Here is a 17283-nt window from a genome sequence, read left to right on the forward strand (position 1 = left end):
GTGACAGCCTGTTTGGTGACTGTGACAGCCTGTTTGGTGACTGTACCAGCATGTTTGGTGACTGTGACTGCCTGTTTGGTGACTGTGACTGCCTGTTTGGTGACTGTAACAGGCTGTATAGTGACTGTAACAGACTGTAATGTTTGGTGACTGTAACAGGCTGTGAAGGTGAATTGAGGGTGAAGCAGGAACCTGGCTTCGTAGCGGTCTCCAGGGAACATGTCACAGAGGAAGACGTGGAGATATTCACACAGGTCCAAGAGCTCTCGTCGCAGGTGAGGGAACTGTCCAAAATAACTTCTCTCAATAACACTTCTCACACCTATCACCTAATCAATATAAGTTATGTGTAGCCTATAGCTTAACATTACAACCCCTAAATCAATGTTTGTCAGATGTTTTCAGACATGGAAATAAGTTTTAATGTCACAAAGGGAAGGGTCCACGTTCCATGTTTCTGTTTGAAGATGCTGCCTATGTTAGACTTAGATCTTTGATATTGTTTGAATGAGTGCTTGTGGTACGACATTGAGGCATTTTTATTTTGTATTGCCGTGTTTAGAGAAATGGAACCATGACCATCACTGACTCTGGACGATACCCGGCTGTCATTGAGTTTGGGAAGTATGAAATCCAAACCTGGCACTCTTCGCCTTACCCACCGGAATACTCAAGGTACAGATTATTATTTCTTACACTCAGCTCGGACAAATGCCTTTCAATGCTAGGCTTCTTTATAAAATAAATACTTTATTAATCCCTGAGGGGAAATCGGTGTGTCAACTGATAAATTGAAATCCAAATTATAGGCTAACTTTTGTCTCGTTGTCTCTTTCGTTGACAGATTGCAAAAGCTTTACCTGTGTGAGTTCTGTCTGAAGTACATGAGATGCAAGAACATCCTCCAGCGACACGCCAAGAAGTGTGGCTGGTTTCAACCTCCAGCCAATGAGATTTACAGGAAGGATGACCTTTCAGTGTTCGAGGTCAGAGGTCACTCTTCAAAGTAGTAAAACTGTGGCTTGCATCCCAAATGGCACCCTATCCGCTATATAGCGCACTCCTTTTTTTTTTTACCAGGACTATGATCATATGCTGGTGTATGTGTATGAAATTTGACAGTGGTTTTGAGAGAGGGGTGGAAATAATCAATTGTTAGTTTAAATTTGAGCAATGTTCTCATGCTGGTTAGTTTTAAATTTGAACAATGTTCTAATGCTGGTTTTGTTCCATGTTTAGGTTGATGGAAATGTCAGCAAGCTCTTCTGCCAAAACCTCTGCCTGTTAGCCAAGCTGTTCCTGGATCACAAGACCCTATATTACGACGTGGAGCCTTTCCTTTTTTACATACTAACAAAGAACGACGAGAAAGGCTGTCACCTTGTGGGTTATTTCTCCAAGGTAAGGATATTCAATAGAATGAAAAATATGTTTGGATAATGCGGTGACAGTGTCTTTACTATATTAGTCCTCTTAAAAGCTAAATGTATTCTGAAGGGATTGTGTGTGCATGCGGGTGTGTGTGTGTGCATGCGGGTGTGTGTGTGTGCATGCGGGTGTGTGTGTGTTTGCTTTCGACAAGGACAGTGGCAGGTGCAATAAATTGCCAGCTTCAGTGCAGCTCTGACATACTTGATCTTTTTCCCCTTCCCTCAGGAAAAGCTTTGCCAGCAGAAATACAATGTCTCCTGTATAATGATCATGCCTCAGTACCAAAGGCAAGGCTTTGGAAGGTTCCTCATTGATTTCAGTAAGTCCCTTAATGCGTTCTAAGAGCATAAAACTCAATTCCTGCTTGATTCTAGAATCCTTGCCTGATTCTTTACAATATAAAGTAATCTGTTTTCCCAGGCATGCATTTGTGCCACTAGCTAGGTTTCCATCCAATTTGTGACAGATTTTCATGGGAATATTCGTGAATATTCGTGAATAGTTGTGAATTAATTGAAATGGGTATATCAAGGCAATTTACATGCGTAAGTAATCATGTTTTCAATATTATAATCAGGAATAATAAAGAGGTATTAGGTTATGTCTGCATAAGTTAATATTTGATATCCAATTACATTTAGCAGCCTGTTTGCCAAGGGGTCCTTTATTGGAATAACCCTCCACTCTGAATTTGGACTGTTTGTCATAGCTATTGTGTTCACAGTTTCCTCTTTGGAGTACTGGTGGGTTTGGGTGGTAGAGCTGTAATGGAGCATTTGATTTCCTGCTCACTTTGCCAGCATCATACCACCCTGCATCCCACTGCTGGCGTGCCTCTGAAGCTAAGCACGGTTGGTCCTGGTCAGTCCCTGGATGGGAGACCAGATGCTGCTGGAAGAGGTGTTGGAGGGCCAGTGGGAGGCACTCTTTCTGGTCTAAAAAAAAGATCCTAATGGTCCAGGGCAGTGATTGGGGACATTGCCCTAGTTAGGGCTCTAAAGCCCTATGGGCCCTGGTCAAAAGTAGTGCACTATATAGGGAATAGGGTGCCATTTAGGACAAAACCACAGACATTTTCCAATAGTGCTCTCTTGGAGCTCATCTCTGTTCAATCTTTTCTTAATTCCTCTCTTTATCTTTGCACATTCTCTATCACATCCAGCCTCTGTCTGAACTTATTTTTTACATTTTTATTTTACCCTTATTTTACCAGGTTAGTTGACTGAGAACACATTCTCATTTACATCAACGGCATGTGGAATAGTTACAGGGGAGAGGAGGGGGATGAATGAGCCAATTGGAAGCATGGGATGGTTAGGTGGCCATGATGGTATGAGGGCTAGATTGGGAATTTACCCAGGACACCAGGGTTAACCCCTCTACTCTTACAACAAGTGCCATGGGATCTTTAGTGACCACAGAGAGTCAGGACACCTGTTTAACTTCCCATCTAAAAAGAGGCACCCTACACAGGGAAAAGGGTGCCATTTGGGGCGGAGCCTGTGCTTTTGAAACTGGAAGTTGTTTAGATTAAGATTTTTCTGCTTTTATTGGATTGTATTAGAGGAGCAATTTGTCTCGGGTAGCTTGCTGTGAGAGGGAAAGCATTAGCTCCGTTTGCCAGCGTGAATGCGGTTTTCTAGTCATTACTCCTGAGGATTCTGAATAATCTCTTTGTTTTGATTTAAAGATGGTAAACCACAGCTGATACATTTATAAAACACACAGAATAACATGACTTGTTACTGTAGTGTTACATTTATTATTATCTGTGTTTTAGTTAGTTATTCATCTTTGTTCTAGCAGCTCATTTATTTGTTGTCAATTATTGGCTCTCGTCTCAGCTTTGGGTAATGAATACTGTCATAATGACTGGAATATTATGTATTCAGTGTTTGGTGATTAGATGTGCTTGTTTGGTTCCTTGTAGTGGGTGCACACATTAAAATACATTAATTAATTTCAAGCTGCTTATAATGGATGACCCTTGACAGGACGGCTATAAAACTAATTACATACAGACACAGCTACCTTTTTTACTTAGTTTTTTTCCTCTTCATTATCTCTGATAAGTGCAACCTCTTGTGAGAAATGACATCCAGCTGCTTCTCTCCTCCATTTGTTGGCGCTTTTTTTCTCCTCTCTTTTTTTTTTCATTCACCCTCCTCTCCTCCACCTCCTTTGTTGCCCTTGCCAGCATCATAGCATCTGACAGAGGTTGAAGGAGAGGATGTCTGATTACCTCTCCTCCATTTCTACTCTCTGAAGGTGAAAATGGAGCTGCTCCCCAACACAGGATAACATGTCACGTCAGATTATGATATGTACTGCAGTCTAAGACATGCATCAGCAACAACTGTCTCTAGCTAGCTGGAGTAAATCATTGCATTTTTGTCAGAATGTGTCTTTTTAGGTTACATACTAGCCTACTTTCTCACAACATTGTATTGTGTGAATGGGTAAGATGACCTACCTTTTTAAAAGATGGCAGCGTTTACATGCAGCCCAATTCAGATTTATTTAGTTTAGTGGGCCGTAGAGCAAACTTGAGAACACCCTCCTGTTCGTGAGAGTCTCATACCTCCATATTAGTTTGTAGGCCACACCGTTCGGACACTACAGATGTTTTCGTGAGAAGACAGATGTTCAGGATGTCACGGTCTGACCAACACCGCTGTAGCTCGGGCCACCTTCCACCGCAGATGCGAAAGCCTTGACACAGGTGGATGGGCTGGATTGAGACGGAGCCCGTGGGATTCTTTTATTACGTTACTTAGATTGACGCACAGGATTTAATCCCTTCTCACAACATTGTTGATTTGTTATAATACTGTAGGTCTTTTTAGGTACTGTCTTTTTTGAGGTTATGTCTTCTCACACCATGTTGTTTTGTTTGAATGTGTCTGTTTCAGGTTACCTTCTGACGAGGCAGGAAGGACAAGCTGGCTCCCCAGAGAAGCCTCTGTCAGATCTGGGTCGCTTATCCTACCTGGCATATTGGAAAAGTGTCATGGTAGAGTACCTCTATAAGCAGCCAGATAAACACATCAGCGTTAAAGGAATAAGCAGGGCCACTGGGATGTGTCCGCATGATATCGCCGCTACTCTCCAGCATCTCTGCATGATTGACAGGCAGGACGGCAGGTCAGTCCTAACTCACACACTCGCTGTGTGTGCGCACCCTGTCTGACTCAGACTTATTCAGGCCACTGGGTATTTTTAACATGTTAGCCATTAATGCAGCAGAATATTGGCAGAAGTCAGGTTAAGGAAACAGACAGACAGAACAGCCTGCTGCTATTCCAGCCTGAGAATCCTCCATTTCAGCTTTATTAACTTACGTAACGCCATGGGTCATGTGGATTCACTCTACAACAGCTGGTCTTTTTCTTATTGGTTTACTGTAAAAGTACTTTGACAGTACTTACTGACAATTGCTAACTTAAAAGGGCTTTATAAAAACATTTGATTTTTTTTTGGTTCATTCGTTTATGATTGGCTCTTTAGATTGTAATGATCAGAATGGGTTGATTTGATTCGTTTGTGATTTCTCTCTAGGTTCGTAGTGATCAGAAGATATCGATTGATGTTCAGTTTTATTAACTACAAGCCATGTGTTTCATGTCACATCATGCATGAATATGTTGAGAGCTGGTTCTTTTTGTCATAGTTTTTTATTGCTTTTCTGCAGGTTTGTGGTAATCAGAATAGATTGATTGATCTTATTGGTTATTGACCGCTAGGTTTGCGGTGATCAGAATAGATTGATCTTATTGATTATTGATCTCTAGGTTTGTGGTAATCAGAATAGATTGATTGATCTCGTTGTTGATGTTTCTTGGTTTGATTGACTGATTTTGATGTTTCTTATTGCTCTTCTTTAGGTTTGTGGTGATCCGAAGAGAGCGGTTGATCCAGAGGCACATGGAGAAGCTGCGAGCCAGCCCCAGGCTGAACCAGGTTGACCCTGACGCACTGCACTGGACCCCCAGCCCCAGGCTGAACCAGGTTGACCCTGACGCACTGCACTGGACCCCCAGCCCCAGGATGAACCAGGTGGACCCTGACGCACTGCACTGGACACCCAGCCCAAGGCTGAACCAGGTGGACCCTGACGCACTGCACTGGACCCCCAGCCCCAGGCTGAACCAGGTGGACCCTGACGCACTGCACTGGACCCCCGCAGTGGCCCTCAACGCTGTCCTGTCTGAGGAGGAGAGAGAGCTCGAGATGGATGTAAGTCTTGTGCGCGCGCAAATACACACAGTGTTTTACAACTCTGGACCTGACTCTGTTCAACTCTGTTCAGTCTGGAGTCTAATCATGTTGTGCAGTCTGGAGTCTAGACCGTTATTAGAATAATCATGGTGTTCAGTCTGGAGTCTAGACCGTTATTAGAATAATCATGGTGTTCAGTCTGGAGTCTAGACCGTTATTAGGTTAATCATGGTGTTCAGTCTGGAGTCTAGACCGTTATTAGGTTAATCATGGTGTTCAGTCTGGAGTCTAGACCGTTATTAGGTTAATCATGGTGTTCAGTCTGGAGTCTAGACCGTTATTAGAATAATCATGGTGTTCAGTCTGGAGTCTAGACCGTTATTAGGTTAATCATGGTGTTCAGTCTGGAGTCTAGACCGTTATTAGGTTAATCATGGTGTTCAGTCTGGAGTCTAGACCGTTATTAGGTTAATCATGGTGTTCAGTCTGGAGTCTAGACCGTTATTAGAATAATCATGGTGTTCAGTCTGGAGTCTAGACCGTTATTAGGTTAATCATGGTGTTCAGTCTGGAGTCTAGACCGTTATTAGGTTAATCATGGTGTTCAGTCTGGAGTCTAGACTAGAGGTCGACCGATTAATCGGAATGGCCGATTAATTAGGGCCGATTTCAAGTTTTCATAACAATCGGTAATTGGTATTTTTGGTCACCGATTTGCCAATGATTTTTATATATATTTTTTTTACACCTTATTTCCCCATTAGCTTTTTCATTGTGATGTTAAGCTAGCTGCCTGTGTTTCCCAGAGACAATAACAATGTGTGTTAATTCCAGGCTGAGCGACTGATGTGCCTCTGTGTGTGTTAATTCCAGGCTGAGCGACTGAAGGAGCAGGCTAGTTGGGAGAATGAAGAGAGAGCAGTGTCCTATCTGATGACTAGCATACATCACCCTCGTCCTCCCACTAAGGTCTACAGTAAGAACCCCTTCAGAACATACGAGCGTCGCCCCACAACCGCTGGAGACCAAAGACTGCACGACTCTGAGGAATGTAGTGATGAGGATGATTCTGATGGATCGCCGCCCATCCTAACGAAAGCCCATGCTATGTTTGGTGTCAAGAGAAAGGTGAGAGCTGGAAATGAGTTATTTGACACATTTCCTCATTCCAGGGTGAGGTGGCTGCAGTGTGATTGGCTGGTTATAGTGTTTACATAGGGATGGAAAAAGAAGGGAGTTCAATTCAATGTTATGTAATAGTTTCAGAATTAGATCGTTTTCCATCATTATATAATGTGACTTGGTATCTGAAGTTGTGTTGTCTACCAACCAATGTGTTAAATGTTCTTGGCTGCAATGAAAGATTCACTCAGTTCTCTAGATTATGTTCAAGAATCCTCCATACAGTACAACAAACAGTTGTGATTTCTCCGGTGCTTTGGAGGCTGTTGTGTAGCAGGCAGGCCAATTGAACCTTGTTCTTTTGTCAGTGGTCATGGTAGGCAGACAGACTGAACCTGGTTCTATTGTCAGTGGTCATGGTTAAGGCAGGCAGACAGACTGAACCTTGTTCTATTGTCTATTGTCATGGTTAAGGCAGGCAGACAGACAGACTGAACCTTGTTCTATTGTCATGGTTAAGGCAGGCAGACAGACTGAACCTTGTTCTATTGTCATGGTTAAGGCAGGCAGACAGACTGAACCTTGTTCTATTGTCAGTGGTCATGGTTAAGGCAGGCAGACAGACTGAACCTTGTTCTATTGTCGGTGGTCATGGTTAAGGCAGGCAGACAGACTGAACCTTGTTCTTTTGTCAGTGGTCATGGTTAAGGCAGGCAGACAGACTGAACCTTGTTCTATTGTCATGGCTCAGGCAGGCAGACAGACTGAAACTTGTTCTATTGTCGGTGGTCATGGTTAAGGCAGGCAGACAGACTGAACCTTGTTCTATTGTCAGTGGTCATGGTTAAGGCAGGCAGACAGACTGAACCTTGTTCTATTGTCAGTGGTCATGGTTAATGCAGGCAGACTGAACCTTGTTCTATTGTCATGGTTAAGGCAGGCAGACAGACTGAACCTTGTTCTATTGTCTATTGTCATGGTTAAGGCAGGCAGACAGACTGAACCTTGTTCTATTGTCATGGTTAAGGCAGGCAGACAGACTGAACCTTGTTCTATTGTCATGGTTAAGGCAGGCAGACAGACTGAACCTTGTTCTATTGTCATGGTTAAGGCAGGCAGACAAACTGAACCTTGTTCTACTGTGAGTGGTCATGGCTAATTTAAATCCTTCCATGGTTTTCACATCTGTGTTGTCGATAGGCCACTGCTCCCTTGTGGTGAAGATGATATTACACAGATTGTGGTCGAGAAGTTAGGAACCCGCTCTATTTCACACAGCAGTAATATGTCCTCTATATAAGACTGCCTGCTGATGGTTGTTGCAGTTAATTAGTGAATTTGTTACCTGATTGCTTTCATAGTCCTCACTGGGTTTAATCACTACGACAAAAAGAAAGTGACATCCTTGTAATACCCACTCAGTGAAAAACTGGAGCGTATGTAGAATGTGGTCTGAGTTAACTCTGCCTGTCTCATTTGTGGTTCTCTAAACCAGTCAGCCTTCATCTGTGGGAAAGAGTTGCTCAAGCGTTCGAGGCTCACATTGTGTGGTTTGAGCATTTTACATTCAGAACAAAAGTTTACAATGAGGCCCGGTCCTCCCTGCAGACATTTAACCAGAGCCTTGAGTGTCTCTCTCTGTAGCTATTAAACTGCAGAAAGAGTTTAGAGAGGAAGTATTATGTTTATTTTAACCTTTTTTATCCCCCCATCTGTTTTGTCTGTCTTGGAGAGCAGTTGCGCTCAGAAATGGAAAGTAAGTTTAGTCCAGGACTAAGCTTAATCTGTGTCCGAGAAAACGTCCCTAAGGTTTAACATTTGATCTGTGTTTGTGTTCCAGAGAGAGAGAGCTGAGAGAGCTGTCATGCTCAAGAAGAGAGGTCGCAAGAGAAGAAGGATTAATAGCAGTGTGACGACAGAGACCATCTCGGAGACGACGGAGGTTCTGAACGAACCGTTTGACAACTCTGAGGACGAGAGGCCCATGCCCCTGCTGGAGAGGACCTGCAGGGTGGGTGAGATGGAGGAGGCGGCGGCGGCGGAGGGGCTGAGGAAACCAGTGAAGAGACGCAGAGGTCGTCCGCGGCTGGAGAAAAACATAGACAGAGACAATCGTGAACACTGGAATGAAGGTAACTAAATCCTTCAGATGTTTTTAAGAAGCTGTATTTTACGTTGTAAGTTATAACTGACAGCATACATCCCTTTAAATCTTAACATCACAACACCAATTTGCTCAAATCACTGATGATCTTTTCTTTCTTCTAGTCCTGTCAAAGAAACCGGGCAGGCCTCGAGCGGTTAAGCGCAAGAAGGGCTGGCCCAAAGGAGTGAAAAGGGGGCCTCCAAAATGGCGTCTGAAGAAGGAGAGGAAGATGGGCTTCAAGCTGAACCTGTACACTCCCCCCGAGACGCCGCTGGAGGCCGAGGAGCCCCACATCCAGGCCGAGGAGCCCAAGGAGGAGCCGGAGGACCAGGACAAGGCCTCGACCATCACGGAGGAGGGGTCAGAGCCGGGCAGAGACCTGGCCGGTCGGGACACAGATATGGACAAGCGCCTGCCCTCAGAGCCCCACAGTCCCATGGAGGAAGAGAGTCCTAGTAAACTGAGCTCACCTGGGGTATCTCCTGTGGCTTCTCCCATGGCCTCTTCTCCAGTAGCCTCCCCTATGGCCTCTAGAGCTAGCTCCCCAGTCTTCTCTCCTGTTGGCTCCGCTATGGGTTCTCCCGTCAGATCCCCCATCTGTGACGAGCCACCGGAGGAGGACCCACAAGACAGTGAGCACGGGGACTCTCAAGCTCCTTCTCCATCCAAACAGCTGGACCACAGCACTGAAAGATCAGCCGAGGATGATGAAGAGGCCACTCACCTGGACGCAGACGATGAAGACGAGAGTCGCATGGAGTCGACGGCAGAGCCAGAGAAAGAGGAGCGGAAGCAAGAGCCAGAGCCTTGTCAGGAGCCTCCTGAAGCGGAGTCCTGCACCACCCTGACTTTTTTACATCCAAATGACAACAATAAGGATTCTGAACGACGTCAGGAGGGGTCTGAAGGGATGGCCTATAGGCGCGAGGAGGAGCGGCCGGCCAATACTGGAGACGAGAGAAGAGACGGTATCCAGGAACAGGCACCAACCGCAGTAGCAGCAGTAGACTCTGACCACCCCGTTGACTCAGAGTCAGAGGAGAGTAGCAGTCAGGAGGCTCGACGCCAGCCCCAGCAGACAGAAAGGGATAGAGAGAGGCTTGCTGCTCTGAATCCTTCTGCTGTGCTGAGAGACCGAGAGGAGGACCGAGAGACGGCCCAGGCCGTGCAGAGCCTCACCCAGGAGACAGCGCGCGACACAGAGACACCGCAGGACAGCTCCAGCTCGGTGTTCCACCAGGAGGCGAGCCACAGCCTGAAGACCCACCCCATGGTCCCCCATAGCCCCCCTCACACCCTAACCTCGCTGGACGAAGGCTGCCCCCAGTCGGACCACAGCAGCCCCCTGTCCTCGGCCCACTCCCACCCCAGCCAGTCGGTGCGCTCTGTCAGCAGCCCGGCTGTGTCCATCCTGGAGAGTAGCGGAGGCAGCAGCAGTGGTAGTGGCGCAGGAGGAGGTTACACCCAGATCAGCCCTGACCATGGCTCCAGCGGCGGAGCCTCCATCTCAGTCCCCTCCTCCCTCCACAACATGGAGACCAGCCCCATGATGGACGTGCCGTCGGTGTCGGACCACTCGTCCCAGCAGGTGGTGGACAGCGGCTTCAGCGACCTGGGCTCCATCGAGAGCACCACAGAGAACTATGAGAACCCCAGCTCCTACGACTCCACGCTGGGGGGCAGCATCTGTGGCGGGGCCGGGGGTCCGGGCGGACCTGGAGGCCCCCCTCAGAACAGCTGTTCCTACGGCCCCCTCCCCCCCAGCGGCCTGGTGCAGAGCAGCTGTGCCGTCAGCCAGCAAATGGGGGGCGTCATCCCTGGAAGCTGTGGCATGATTCAGCAGAATAGCCTGAGCTCCCCGCAGCACTGCAACGTCAAGTCACCACAGGGCTGTGTGGTGGTGGTGGAGAGACCACCGAGTAATGGTCAACACAGTCAGAGGACTCAGCACAGTCAACACAGCCAGCACAGTCACAGTCAAACAATCACACACAATCCCCATGGCCATACTAGGCACACTATCACTCCACACAATCAGCATCCGCAACACAATCAGCCTCACAGCACTCCACACAATCAACACAGCCAGATAACGCAACACAACCCACACACACACCCTGAACACAGTCAGCCACATGGTGTACATCACAATCAACACAGCCTTCACAATCAACACAGCCTTCACAATCAACACGGTCAACACAGCCTTCACAATCAACACGGTCAACACAGCCTTCACAGTCAACACGGTCAACACAGCCTTCACAATCAACACAGCCACAGTCAGCAACAGGCCATGACACAGTGCGGCATGCCTACCAACTTCACGGCGCCCATTCAGCTAGCTGACATCCCTGAGTCAGGCAACCCCAACCTGAGCAGCATCTATGAGAGGATGAACCAGGAGGGCTATGGCAGCGGTCATTACTCCCAGCCCTCGGCCACCTTCAGCCTGGCCAAACTGCAGCAGCTGACCAACACCCTCATAGACCACCCTCACTCTCTGCCTTTCAACCACTCTGCCTCCCACTCCCACCCTATCACATCCTATGCAAACAGTACCTCCCTGTCATCACACTCGCAGCACTCTGGCATGGTGTCTCTGTCCCAGTCCCCCCACCCCGGCCACCCTCGCCCCCATGGGGTCTCTCCTCACCCCGGTGGTCCCCAGGTGCAGGCCACCATGACCCCCCCTCTGACCTCCCCCCACCCCCTCAGTTCCCCACAGATGATGCTGCAGCGCAACGCCATGGGCATCCCCAACATCCCTACCTCCCAGTGGACTCTACAGGCTCAGATGGCCCCCGGGGGACCCAAGGGCCCCACACACATTGCCATGCGCTCCAAGTCAGCGGCCTCTGGTCTCTCCTCCCACCCCCACCACCAGCAGCAGATGTACAGCCACACCCGCGGGCCCCCCCAGACAGTCACCATGCAGGCCCCCTCATCCCGGACGCTGGCAGCCATGCCAAGGGGCATGAACATGGGCACGGTCAACATCATGCCTGCCCCTGGCAATCCCTACAACCATGCTGTTAGTGTCAACTCCATGAACATGCCCTCTGCCGCCATCAACCACGCCATGAACGGTTACCACGTCACAACCCAGGGGCCAACCATGATGGCGACCAACGGTGGTTACCACAGCAACCAGATGTCGGGCCACCAGATGACTGCGGCCTACATGAACCAGTCGCCCGGGGCCCAGTACGCCTCTATGCAGATGGGCATGATGGGAACACAGCCATACCCCCAGCAACCCATGCAGGCTCCGCCGCACAGCAACATGTACTCTTCAGCTGGTCAGCACGGATACATGACCAACACCGGACCCATGTCCAAGCAGACACTCAAAGGGCCTTTCGTCAGACGGTAACCCATGGTTACTAACCTAACGGTTAACGAAACCATAACTAATGACAAACAAACTGAATCAATCTGAATGGATGTTTAAATCACACAAATGTGCATTATTATTACTATGAGTCCTAGATGCACAAATTTGGCCTCTTTTTGTTTGTTGATAATGTTTGTTTCTTTGTTTTCATTTTGTTTATAGTTACTTAAAAACCAGCACTTGGAAAGAATGCAAAAAGTTTCATCAACAAGCAAACTTTTTACAACAAGCTACTATCTATGTCAAAGTATTTTTGTTCCTAACAGATTTGTGTTCCTTTTAGGTTCTAAGCCTTACGTCATGAAGATAAAAATGTATTTAATTAGTATTAGTCTCCCTGGTCACTCCTTAGTGTAGAGGGGGGAGGAGACTGGAAAGAGATTTCATCACCGGGAGTGAGTGTAGTTATGTAGCAGCCTCAAACTAAGCCATCTAATGTGCCTGCTACAAACAGACTTAAACAAGTGGATATTCCTAGAACCTGTTCAGTGTACCTGTCTAACAGTGCTGACGATTAGTTTGTACTATACTCATGCCTTTGTATATTTAAATTATTGTACTTATTTTGTAAAGCATGCTTCGGTCTCCAGTCTCCGTTAGTAACAGTGCATTGAGTAGTACTGTACAAGTGTTGTGCTTAATAGCAAGCCATTCTAAATATATTTTGGCCTTTATTAGGTTCCCCCTCTCACAGGGCGGGGGAGAAAGATGAAACTATATTTTGTTAATTCTAATAATGTAAAAAAAAATGTGTAAACTTCTTTAGTCCTGTTCTTCTGTATGTTTGAGAGGTTTCATTGCTCTGTATGTATAATTCTGAAGTCTTTTGTAACAGATGTCCTTCCTTGAGGCAGCTTTTCTGTTTTATAACACAGAAGACTGATTTCTGTCAAGATAACTAAGCATATCTCAGTGTTTGTACCCTGACTCTGATTCTAAAACATTTCAAAGAGGTGTACCAATGTCGAGAAATGTGGCGGAATTTAAAAAAAACAACTAAATGATTGATGATTATTATTATTAATAATAAAGAAATATACATTTAGTCCAAAGTCGATATTTTACATAAAGCCTTTAAAAAGTAACATTTTCATTCCATCTGTATTTATTTATTTTTTTCTATCTTTATAAAATGTTGGATTTATATTTTACAAAGTGGATAAGACTAGAGGATGTGACTAGACCAAACTAAGCTAACGGATTGCATGTAAAAAGCAACTTGTGTTTTTGTCTATATTGCTCTTTTGTAGCCTTTCTACCTGTACAGAATGGCTGGTAGGGTGAGAGCCAGGTCTCCCACTGTAAATCTGCACAAACAAGCAGTGTCTTATTGATGCCTTTCTTCTTTGTCAGTCACTTAAAAATAGTGTACATTTTAGCATAAAATCAATTAGGATTGACCATGCACACAATTTTACTCCATTGATTTAACTCCATTGACAACTGACTTAACTTCAGATTAATTGGGAGATTTGAAGTTCAAAATGTTCAATGACAGACTTCTAAGCCAAGGCAATGTCTTATTTATAAAACTTGAGCATTTAGTTTAAAGGGGCAATCTGCAGTTGATGCATACATTCTTTGACTGTGTAATGTATAGCCATGAATTATTGAATAATATAACTTAAATGCCTCATGACCTTAGTTGTGCCCAATTACAACCCAAAATATAAGCATGTTTTACTCCAAATGTTTGTAAACAAAAGTCAATGTAAACATCGCTTCAAAACATGGTTAAAACTCGTTCTGATTTCATGGATGGTCTGTCAGTATACAAGTATGGATACAAGATCTTCATCTGACCCTGCTTCTCACAGCAGGAAAATAATCCTGCAGCAACAGGAAATGTGGATTATAATTAATGGACATTTTTGTAGAGGTTGATACATTTATAGTTGGGGAAAATCAAGTCTGAAATGTTAAAGTGGAAATTACTGACTTTAGATGCCTTTTACAATTTGCATTTCCTGCTGCGCAGGAAAATGATTTACGACAAAGTGATAAAATTTAGATAGCAGCTCTGTAGCTCTTGTCTATGAATTTGAGTGCTCAGATTTCTCGAGCCCCTTCCCTTAGCGGTTTACCAAAACAAGTGGCGGAAGGGTTGCTTTGTTATTGTTTGAACTGTGGATTTCCACTAACTCTTTTTAAATTTGAAGTACAATTGGAGTACAGTATTTTTGAAGTACTAGGAAACCTACTTGTTTGACAATTCTTTTCACTGTACACATTTCTTGTGGAACCAAATGATCTAAATTAAATACGTTTCCCTTTTCTCAGGGTGCATCGATCACATTTGATCCTTCTATTCATCCTCCTCTCTTTCCTTGTCCTTTTCTTCTCCTCCTTTTCCCTTGTCAGCCGTCACTCCGTCCCTCTGTTCTAAGAGGTAAGTGTCCAGCTGCCTGAGCTGTTTCAGGAAGCCCCAGTTGGGGATGATACGCCTGCGTCGCTTCACGTGGTCCACGGCGTCCACCACCGTCATGTTCTTACATATCATCAGGTAGGCCAGGAACAGGGTGGCTGACCGACTTCTCCCCATCACACAGTGCACCAGCAGCTTATCTAATGGGAATGCATAGAAAAACATGACTGGAAGGAGGTATTTGTTATTAGAATAGAGTGAAACGGTACTCCCTGTGTAATGACTTTCAATGAATAAGCATTAATAACCTTAATTTTTTTGTCAACATTTATAAATATTTCAAAGCATTTGTGTCAATGCTTTATAAAGCATTTATAAGCACTTATAATTGCTTATTCATTTAAGTTGTATTAAAATGTCACTCAAACTAAGACTGACTTACTCTCAGGTATGTTGAGTGTTTCGTCGATGAACTGGGCTGCAGAAAAGAAGTACTGGCTAAGGTCAAAGGTTGGAGTATCCTCCGCCACGACCCCATAGTAGACCACGTCCATGTCGCTGTAGTACTCCGCTCCCGTGTCCACATTATTCCACGTCCCCTCTGCTGCGTTCAAGATGTGGGTCATGCCCAATTTCTTCAGGTTGTATTTGTCTTTGGCACTCTCTCTGTCAATGTAAGGATTTACTAACCTGAGTGCCAGTCAGTTTGTGCTATCATGCCAACTGTTTACAATGATCAAATGGAATTGGCAAGAGCACAAATAGATTGGGTGCCTGGCTAAGGATGCAGGGACCTGTACTGCAGGTAGGAGACAAAGGGTGTACTCAAACAGTTAATACATCAGGGAGTAGGTAACTTATAATTATGTATGTAATACTCAGAATACTGAACAGATATAACACTTAAGGTAAATAATAACCTGGCTGGCCATAGACAATATACTGTATATAGGTTCTATATCTATGGTTTCTGGTCTCTTGCCAGCTCCTTAGGGAAATGTCAAGCCAAACATTTGACATGACAAGGAGTTGGCATTATAGAACAAACAGACTATTTTATGTTTAATTTGATCTCTTACAGAACACCGACTGCCTAACTTACTCATCTCCAATCCAGACGTTGGGCCAGACCTGGTTGATGTGAGTGTACTCCGTGCAGTCACGGTTAAGGATCTTCTCCAGCTCATAGCTTCCAGGTGTAACGTATTCCACCACAGGTTCAGGTGGCTTCGTCTTAGGAACAAACTTTTTCTTCACAGTTGCACACCTCTTGGAGCTTTGAGATGCCATGTTTATCACAATAGCTTCTTGCTTTCACACAGGATCCATTCCCTTAAAAATAAAAAATAACATTTTGATTTGGAGCTATTTCCTTCCAACGTGCCACAAAGACAATGTCGTAAGACAGGTGTCTATGGCACATTTTTGTTAATGTGCATTTTAGGCATTATTTAAATACCTAACATGCACTGGCAACAGTTAGAATTAGAATTCTGGTCAAAGAACAACATACCATGAGATTTAATCGAAGTCCTTTAGTGTACTCCCTCTAAAATGCAGCAAGTGTAGCCTTTTGTGTGTTTCCTGTTGTCAACAGTTGGAGTAAACAAATAGAACCCAATGCTCGAAGTTTAATTCTGGGAGCCTGACGAGAGTTGTCGGTCGGGGGCACAGATTGTATAAATGGACAGGCATCAAATTGAGAGGATATTTTTAGTGCTCTGACGTGCAAGCAAGGCCCCCTGACCTTAGTCTTAGCGGCTGAGTAAATTGCATGTAGGGAAAAACCTCCTCAGTCATAGATTGCGTCCAGAATGGCATCCTATTGTGCTGTATTTTTGAAAGAGGGCACCCAGAGTCCCCAATGCAGGTTCTAGTCAAAAGTAGTGCACTATATAGCGAATAGGGTGCCATTTCAGATGCAAACATGTACTCCTAAACAGAGCTGGGAACGTTAATCTCTGCTGCTGGCAGAAGAAAGCTATGCTGTGCTTATCCTAACTTTGCCTTCGCCAAACGATATATCCCATATTCACTTGAGTGAACAGGGTATGCCAAGCGCCTGTTCAAGCATGAGAATGATTCCTTGGAATTCTGTCAGTTAACATATCGCAGTCTTAAAGAGAGAGCTGTGGGATTTTGTGCGTCATTCTATAAGAAAGAGTAGGCCTATACTTAGTCATATAGTCAAATAAATGTCACTTTGATGGGTATTTCTAGGAAGAAAAATATTTTAAATATGTCTGATAAGATGGGGAAAGGATGATAAAATAGTACAAGTCTTGAGTTCTCTGTTGTATGATGATATGTGTCATGCATGTTACTTTGGCTGATCTTTTAAAGACTCCTCAATGTGAGCCACAGAACAGAAGTCCAAAAGTAATGATTGCATTGTGGGAGGGAGTTGAATGAAGTCTTTTTACATGTCAAATTTCAGTTTTCAAGTTCATCAAGCCCCTGTCTTCTCCCCTTCACATCTTCGTGCTCTGGCATCATTCGTTCTGACAGTGAAATCATTAGACCTGTGATGTTTGTTTCATTATGACAGCGAGCATCTCTCCTCTACAGTGCGATGCTCTGGAGTGCAAGCATCTCTTAAGATGG

The 17283-nt window shown here is 45.1% G+C and overlaps 2 protein-coding genes across 9 annotated transcripts in view; one reads left to right on the forward strand and one right to left on the reverse strand.

Annotated features, from left to right (window-relative positions):
- The window catches only part of LOC115153532 (histone acetyltransferase KAT6B), a 40583-nt gene extending 27185 nt beyond the window's left edge, over positions 1-13398 (forward strand). For 6 of the 8 annotated variants that reach the window (XM_029699065.1, XM_029699064.1, XM_029699062.1 and 3 more), the window contains 10 exons: positions 160-275; positions 563-675; positions 845-986; positions 1240-1401; positions 1657-1750; positions 4344-4575; positions 5316-5667; positions 6523-6777; positions 8612-8903; positions 9040-13398. In XM_029699065.1, coding sequence (XP_029554925.1) covers positions 160-275; positions 563-675; positions 845-986; positions 1240-1401; positions 1657-1750; positions 4344-4575; positions 5316-5667; positions 6523-6777; positions 8612-8903; positions 9040-12293 — 5012 coding nt within the window. In that variant the 3' untranslated portion in view covers positions 12294-13398. The remainder of the gene's footprint in view (positions 1-159; positions 276-562; positions 676-844; positions 987-1239; positions 1402-1656; positions 1751-4343; positions 4576-5315; positions 5668-6522; positions 6778-8611; positions 8904-9039) is intronic. The other 2 variants (XM_029699068.1, XM_029699067.1) reach the window with 2 other exon arrangements.
- Positions 13399-13724: 326 nt separating this feature from the next.
- Positions 13725-16381, reverse strand: LOC115153533 (dual specificity phosphatase DUPD1). Its single transcript, XM_029699071.1, has 4 exons — positions 16193-16381; positions 15782-16011; positions 15122-15345; positions 13725-14879 (listed from the first exon to the last, which is right to left on the reverse strand). The coding sequence occupies exons 2-4, from the start codon at positions 15967-15969 to the stop codon at positions 14620-14622; spliced, it is 672 nt and encodes a 223-aa protein (XP_029554931.1). The 5' UTR covers positions 15970-16011; positions 16193-16381; the 3' UTR covers positions 13725-14619.
- Positions 16382-17283: the final 902 nt, after the last annotated feature.

The sequence above is a fragment of the Salmo trutta genome, chromosome 18 (assembly GCF_901001165.1).
Source record: "Salmo trutta chromosome 18, fSalTru1.1, whole genome shotgun sequence".
NCBI classification, from domain to species: domain Eukaryota; kingdom Metazoa; phylum Chordata; class Actinopteri; order Salmoniformes; family Salmonidae; genus Salmo; species Salmo trutta.

Coding starts and splice junctions, on each gene's coding strand:
- LOC115153533 (XM_029699071.1), bottom strand. CDS start 15,969: ATGGCATCTCAAAGCTCCAAGAGGTGTGCAACTGTGAAGAAAAAGTTT. Junction 15,346..15,781: donor AACGTCTGGATTGGAGATGA/GTAAGTTAGGCA, acceptor TTACATTGACAG/AGAGAGTGCCAAAGACAAAT. Junction 14,880..15,121: donor AACACTCAACATACCTGAGA/GTAAGTCAGTCT, acceptor CATTCCCATTAG/ATAAGCTGCTGGTGCACTGT.